A 7,692-nucleotide genomic window follows, 5' to 3' on the forward strand; every position below is an offset into this window, starting at 1 on the left:
CACACACACACACACACACACACACACACACACACAAAGATCGTTTTTGAGACTCATTTAGACTCAAACTTTCTTCATCCATGTGCGTGTGGAGGCTGACAGCAACGGTGACGGAGACATGACTGTGACGGTGACGTGACATGACAGTGACATGACTGTGACATGACAGTGACATGACTGTGACATGACAGTGACATGACTGTGACAGTGACATGACTGTGACAGTGACATGACTGTGACAGTGACGGTGACATGACAGTGACATGACTGTGACAGTGACATAACGGTGACGTGACGGTGACATGACTGTGACCGTGACGTGACGGTGACATGACTGTGACAGTGACAGTGACATAACGGTGACATGACTGTGACCGTGACGTGACGTGACGTGACGTGACGTGACGTGACGTGACGGTGATGTAACAGTGACGTGACGGTGCCGGGTGGTCGGTGTTACTCAGGTGAAACGTGTTCAGGTGAGACCGGCCCAGCAGGCCTGAGGACTGTGGTGTCCTACATGTGGCCCGTGAGCGACCTGCTGGTCACCCAAAGGTTCAGAGGAGACGGTCTGTACGAACAGCGGGTGTGTAGTTCAAACTTCACTCCGTCACTTACACACACTTTATTATTGATCACACAGATGATTATTAGTCAGTTTACATCAGATGTGTCGCAGGCAACGTGCAGTGAAGGCAACAGAACAGATATAAACTAAACAAACAGGAAATATGTTGCCATGGATACAGTGAGTAAAACTGTGGTTCAGCTTGAGCCCTGTTTTTATTCCTCTGCGTCGGCGACAGTCAGAGCGGCAGCCATTTTGTTTTTGGGTTGTCTGTCTGTCCGTCTCTTTCTCATGGACACGATATCTCAGAAACGCCTCAAAGCAACAAAGCAACTTCTTGAAAATTGGTACAAAAATTCACTAGGACTCAATGATGAACTGATTAGATTTTGGTGGATGAAGGTCAAAGGTCAACGTCAGGGTTACCTCACAAAACAAAGGTTTGGCCTTGCGAACACAATATCTCCGTAAGGCCTTGAAGGAACGTCTTCAAATTTGGCACAAACGTTTACTTGGATTCACGGATGAACTGATTCGATTCAGGGGGTCAAAGGTCATGGTCAGGGTGACCTCACAAAACACTTTTTAGACATTACTCAAAAGCTTCTGACAATTGGTTCATATTTTCTCTGACTCTGGATAAACAGGGATGAAACCTGGAACTAGTCTGGGTGGAGGAGGGATACGACCAGGAGGAGGCGTTTGTTTACATCTTGGAAAAGGAGGGGTAGTAAATGATCTATTTTAACTTCCTGTTTGTTATGAACAATTGATGTATTGACAACTATCACTGATCACTGACTGAGGAGTTTTCAGATGTTTTGGATATTTGATGAATTGTTAAACGATCTTCAGTTTGAGCATTTTGATACGTTATATGAATAAATGAAAGCAGTGATATCAGACATGAGGAGCTCTCAGCCCCTTTGCTTAAGTCAAAATGGCTCTCAGAGTCAAAGGGGCTGGAGACCCCTGAAGTCATTGATCTGGAGGAGAACGAGGTCCTGTACTGAGGTCTGTTATTTGGAAATCCTTTTTAAATTTCAGCAGATCATTTAACTCACTGACCTGAATAATAACAGCTGAAACAGTCAGAAATCTGATGAGTCTTGATTTATGAAGAACTATTTGCAATGAATAAAAAGTGCTGAAAGCAAAACTCAGAACTTGTTAAACTTTTTATTGATAAAGCCTGTTATACTGGATTGGCATCAATATTTACAACCTGACAGCTCAACATGATCCCTACAGAAATGATTTAATAGGTTCAAATATTATCAATAAATAAATACATTATTCACAGATTCTGTGTAGGATTCATTTCATCTGGATCATCTTGCTGCAGTGAAACATAGAGATAATCCTCTGTCTGATCTCTTTGATCTGCAGCCCGTAGATCACAGCGTTCAGAGCAGGAAGAACCACTTCACGCTGAATGGCCACCACCTTCCTGTGGTCGGACAGCTGAGGGAAACGGTGCAGGAGGACGATGAGGAAGCCTGAGCCCAGCAGGAGGACGTACACAGTCAGGTGTGTGGCGCAGGTCTGCAGAGCTTTGCTGTTCAGCACCTTGTTCTTGCTGCTCAGACACACTGCAGCGATCTTCAGGTAGGTGAGCGTGACGCTGCCGATGGAGGAGCCCAGCAGGACCACGGTGTAGCCGAGGCCGTACACCTGGTTGATGAGGAGGCTCTCGCAGGAGAGCTTGAACAAGGAGGCGTTGTCACAGAACGGGTTGAAGATAACCGACCTGCAGCGCGACAGGCGGATGCTGAGGCCCAGCAGGATCGACACACACACCAGGGCTGTTCCCCAAGCGGCGACCGACAGATTCACCACCATCCTGTTGGTCATGATGGTGGAGTAACGCAGCGGACTGCAGATGGCCACGTACCGGTCGAAGGCCATGATCATGAGCACCGTGTGGGAGGCGCCAGCATAGAGGTGAACACAGAAGGCCTGAGTGACGCAGCTGATGTAATGAATGTAACGCTCTGAGTCCGATAACAAAAGATCTCTGAGGAAACGAGGGATGATTATCGTGGCTCCGAACACGTCGTTAATACTCATGTTGCAGAAGAGCAGGTACATGGGCTGGTGGAGGCTCCTGCTGCTGAAGATCAGGATCACCAGGCCGAGGTTAGACACCATGATGAAGATGTAGACGAGGAGGAGGAGGATGAAGGTGGGGAATAAGAACTGGGGGGAGATCTTTATTCCCTCTATGAGCAAGACATCCTCTCTTAAAGTCTGGTTTCTCATATCTGTGTAAAATGAAATGAATGAAAATGAGAAATAAAGAAAATATGCCACTGCAAACATCTGTGATATAACATATGTGACTACAGCACTGCACAGATACAGACAGGGAAGCACTGATTCATACCCCCCTGAACCGTAACCAGCAGATCTGACTGACCTATGACAAATACATGCTGTGTCAATGATCCCAGTCATTTACAGACAGGGAGATACAGATCCACAGTGCGATATGATCAGGGCTCCACGTCACACAAACCCGGAGTGTGAATGGTTCACCCTCAGTTACAGACTAGTTCAGAAACATTTCAGAAAATGGATTTATAATGATTGAGAGCAAAAGTTTAAATAAGGCTTTTTAACTTTTCCACAAAGTAAAAGTTCAAGTGTGACAGGAAAGGAAGGATCCATCTGTAGCATTAATGTTTCTGCTGTTTACAAATATAGTCACATTAAAGCCAAGATACATTTACACAAACACATTTTGTGTGTGTGTGTGTGTGTGTCTTTGTTAGAAATACCTTCTTCAACGTGAACCGCCCTCCACACAAGACCAGACATCAGCCAACAGCTCACACTTTTATTTGGTGGCCATCAGCTGCAGCGTCATATGCTGACAGGTCCGCTGTTGCTTGGCAACCACTGACTCACTCAGCATGAACCATGTCTCCTGTTATAGTGCTTGGAGTACCCCTCCAAATAATGATGATGATCCTTTACTAAATCATAAGATACATTATGATGTGTTATGGAAAAACATCACGATATATTAAATAAAATTTTAATTTGATACATATGATACAGTATATTGTATGCCTCATGATATGCTATGTTATGCTAGCTAACATTATACAATACAATACAGTAACAGTATGTGAGCAGACTAGAGATGAGCTGAAACCAGAGCACACAACTACAGTTTAGCTAATAAATGTTAGCTAGTTTCTAACTTTAGCATTACGTTACAGTTTAACTAACTAATGAAAGCTAGTTTCTAACTTTAGCCTTAATTTACAGTTTAGCTAACCAATGTCAGATGGCTGATAGCACGCCCTTTCATTTCCAGTGTAAGCTTGTCATTTCATTACCAATATAACATGTCATATATAATCTAATGTTAGCAAACACTGGTGCTCATTAGCACTGAGACAATGGGGAATTGTTTGTTTACACTTTGACATCATTATAGTTCCATTCTAATATTTTAATATTCTAATCAATATAGTCTTTTGCGTGGCTGGGATAGTTTAATTAGTCTTTTACCTTTTTGATATTAGCTTTTTTAAGTATTGTACAAGTACAATTTTGAGTTACTTGTACTTAACGTGTTTCTCTTTCATGCTACTGTAACTCAGTAGAGAACTGGGTTCTGCAATATTATTTCCAATATTGTTATTTTTTGTGTAAGAGTTATTTACAGACTCGGTGCTCATTGTGCTCATTAAGAGCCGGGAAGTTATTTTGCTCAGACAGATTCTTATTGGCTACGTCAGGAAATGAAGGCTCATGATTGGAGAGAGAGAGATAGCGACAGAATAAGTCCCACCCCCTTCAGGTGTAGCGTGAGAGAGACGACACAGACGAGCTAACACGTTAGCAACTGGTCAACTTAAGCTAGCAATAGTAAATAATGTCTCCATTAGTGCTAAGTGTAATGTTAGCCGACACCTGCGTGCTGTGAGAGAGGTGGGCTGAGAACCTGTGCGCGAGGAGTTAATCGCGTTTGGCCGCGTGTTGGTGAGTTTGACCGAGTTGAGCTAGTGTAGCTAGCATTAGCAGCCTTTGTTGTTTGTGACAAGAGGCGCCATAATAAAGCCGTGTTTCCTTGCCGATATACAAATTTCACTTCATATTTACTGCTGTGATTTTAGGAGTGTTCAAGTTTGAGTGAAAGCAGCATATTTCTGCATCTTTAATCTGATGAGGAATATAGAATATGAGTTGCAGCTCAATTATTTAGCTTTGATGCTACATTTGTTTACTTTTGTACATTTGCTAGTGTCATACATACACTTGTACCTTGTCTGTTTTGTTATGCAATGCCAGTGTCAATAATAGTGTGGACTATGATTTAAAAAGACTGCAGTGTGTGTGCACTAAGAATTACAGTGTTGAATATGAGGATGTGATTGAGATGTAAAGTGAAGCTCGTGACATTTACACTGTGAAAATGGAAATAATCATAATTCATGGGTTAATAGTTAAAATATAATTCCTGTTTGACAGAAAAGGGGATTAAATATCCCACATATAGAAATGCTGTGCAGTCAAAAATAATTCATAATTCATTCAATTATATTAATATTGGGTTAGAGTAGTATTTTGTGTAACATGAATTGATATCGTTTTGGTCAGAAAGATTTAGAACTTGATGACTCAATATCTGTTAATTTGCCTTGTTTTATTCAGGCTAGGTTTTGAGAGCCCCTGGAAATGGCCTAGGATATGGATTTTGGATTCTCCCTGACGAGGGAGATGGCGAGCCACCGTCGAATCGGATTTCCTTCTTAACCCAAGGAGTTGGACAGAGATCACCTTTTGCCTGAGGACGAGACCCTTCATCCCTTCATTCCTTCAGTCTCATCACTCAAGTACACCAGTGTGGTAGGACTATTAAAGGCCAACATCTCACTACTTGACTTTTGCACCTTGGAGCTGAAACGGACTTGACATCAATCTCTGTGACTGAATTTAGCTGAACTGATCGCAACAAGGAAACAAAACTGAACTTGGATGAACAAACTAAAGAAATCCTGAACTCTTACACCTAAAGCCTCTTATCCACTGGTCATAAAACCCACTAAGGCCCGCTAACATCAGACCTTTGCCATAAACGAAACCATGTTATGATAAAGTAGCTACTAATAGGAGTTAATAGTTGTAGTCATCATAAATATATGATATGACATTTTATAATACATATTGTAAACCACCAAGTTATGATACAATATGTCACAACACGTGAAAATTGAATATGCTGCAGTAACTGATGATGATGATGTTGTATGAAACAAAAGCAGTTTATTTCCGTTCTGTCAGAAATATGAAGAATTGGACATTTAATATAATTTTCATGTTTTCACTTCATGACATTCATTTGTCACAGTGTCACTCGTATTATAAACAACGATAGTTAAATTTGTTATTTGTCCTATTAGTTTCATTATTAGCAATAAATACAAGAGCAGTGAAATCTCACATGTTTGGTGTGTATTCTGCTCTTTGTGTTCACTGAGCCTGAAGTTGTGTTTGATAGAGATTGTGACATAATGTAAATCTGTCAGTTTGTGTTCAGCCCTACAAACTGTCTCACTGCTGATGTGCTAACCTGTGTCGACCTGTTACGGTTCATCATACAGGTATCGATGTCAGTTGATGTATGATTATGACTTTTTAAAACAGTGGCCCATTAACACCTTACATACAGTAAAGAGTATTTAGAACAAAACAGAATATAAAGCCTTTATTGTCACTGTACAAAATATACAGAGAAATTCAGGGTGCTACTAATGATGAGTTAAGACTGACAAAAGGACAAAGAATATTTCGCTTAAAATTTAATAAATACTTTAAAAGAAATAGAAAAGTGCTTTGCAGAGTAAACGGATATTTACAGACTTCGTACTTTCAACTGCACGAATATCACATTATTTTTATAACTGAAACTTTCTTACTGTGAGGCGACACCGTCCCTAAGTTATTTACACAATCTTTAAATTTACAACAGTATTACTGACATTATGAAATTATGTTTATAAGACTTTTAATACTTGTTAAGAAATGAAATAACAAATACAATGTAATTTGAGTTAAAACCAGTTCTTAAGATTGTATGTACAAATACATAAAATAGATTATACTGAAAGGCATGAATATTTATGTGAATATGTGGTTTTGTGTTATTTATAGACTCCTTTCACTGAAGCAAATAGTATTAACATATCGTTTTTATGGTTGTGTAAATCTTGCTCAGCTACCTGATCGAACAGTGCATCACTTCAAAAGCATCAGCGCAGCTTTATTTTGAAACACAGAGATAATCCTCTGTCTGATCTCTTTGATCTGCAGCCCGTAGATCACAGCGTTCAGAGCAGGAAGAACCACTTCGCCTAGAATGGCCGCCACCTTCCTGTGGTCGGACAGCTGAGGGAAACGGTGCAGGATGACGATGATGAAGGCCGACACCAGCAGGAGGACGTACACAGTCAGGTGTGTGGCGCAGGTATGCAGAGCTTTGCTGTTCAGCACCTTGTTTTTACTGCTCAGACACACTGCAGCGATCTTCAGGTAGGTGAGCGTGACGCTGCCGAGGGAGGAGCCCAGCAGGACCACGGTGTAGCCGAGGCCGTACACCTGGTTGATGAGGACGCTCTCGCAGGAGAGCTTGAACAAGGAGGCGTTGTCACAGAACAGGTTGGATATAACCGACCTGCAGCGCGACAGGCGGATGCTGAGGCCCAGCAGGATCGACACCATGACAAGAGCCACTGTCCAGGCGGCAACCGACAGATTCACCACCATCCTGTTGGTCATGATGGTGGAGTAACGCAGCGGGTTGCAGATGGCCACGTACCGGTCGAAGGCCATGATCATGAGCACCGTGTGGGAGGTGCTTCCATAGAGGTGAACACAGAAGGCCTGAGTGACGCAGCTGATGTAATGAATGTAACGCTCTGAGTCCGATAACAAAAGATCTCTGAGGACATGAGGGATGATTATCGTGGCTCCGAACACGTCGTTAATACTCATGTTGCAGAAGAGCAGGTACATGGGCTGGTGGAGGCTCCTGCTGCTGAAGATCAGGATCACCAGGCCGAGGTTAGACACCATGATGAAGATGTAGACGAGGAGGAGGAGGATGAAGG

The 7,692-nt window shown here is 42.2% G+C and overlaps 2 protein-coding genes across 2 annotated transcripts; both read right to left on the bottom strand.

The window, feature by feature from the left end:
• Positions 1–1,885: 1,885 nt before the first annotated feature.
• On the bottom strand, positions 1,886–2,842 carry LOC111650299 (olfactory receptor 52N5-like). The gene has a single exon (XM_023400179.2). It carries the CDS (start codon positions 2,828–2,830, stop codon positions 1,886–1,888), a length of 945 nt encoding a protein of 314 aa, XP_023255947.1. The 5' UTR covers positions 2,831–2,842.
• A 3,419-nt stretch (positions 2,843–6,261) lies between these two features.
• LOC111650300 (olfactory receptor 52N5-like) lies at positions 6,262–7,686 on the bottom strand. The gene has a single exon (XM_023400180.2). The coding sequence runs from the start codon at positions 7,655–7,657 to the stop codon at positions 6,821–6,823; it is 837 nt and encodes a 278-aa protein (XP_023255948.2). The 5' UTR covers positions 7,658–7,686; the 3' UTR covers positions 6,262–6,820.
• Positions 7,687–7,692: the final 6 nt, after the last annotated feature.

This window comes from Seriola lalandi, unplaced genomic scaffold (genome assembly GCF_002814215.2).
Source record: "Seriola lalandi dorsalis isolate HSWRI2012SDOR001 ecotype SW California unplaced genomic scaffold, Sedor1 jcf7180002052174, whole genome shotgun sequence".
Classification (NCBI taxonomy): Eukaryota; Metazoa; Chordata; class Actinopteri; order Carangiformes; family Carangidae; genus Seriola; species Seriola lalandi.

Excerpts from the sequence above, each read along its gene's own strand:
- LOC111650300 (XM_023400180.2), bottom strand. The coding sequence starts at position 7,657 with ATGGTGTCTAACCTCGGCCTGGTGATCCTGATCTTCAGCAGCAGGAGC.
- LOC111650299 (XM_023400179.2), bottom strand. The coding sequence starts at position 2,830 with ATGAGAAACCAGACTTTAAGAGAGGATGTCTTGCTCATAGAGGGAATA.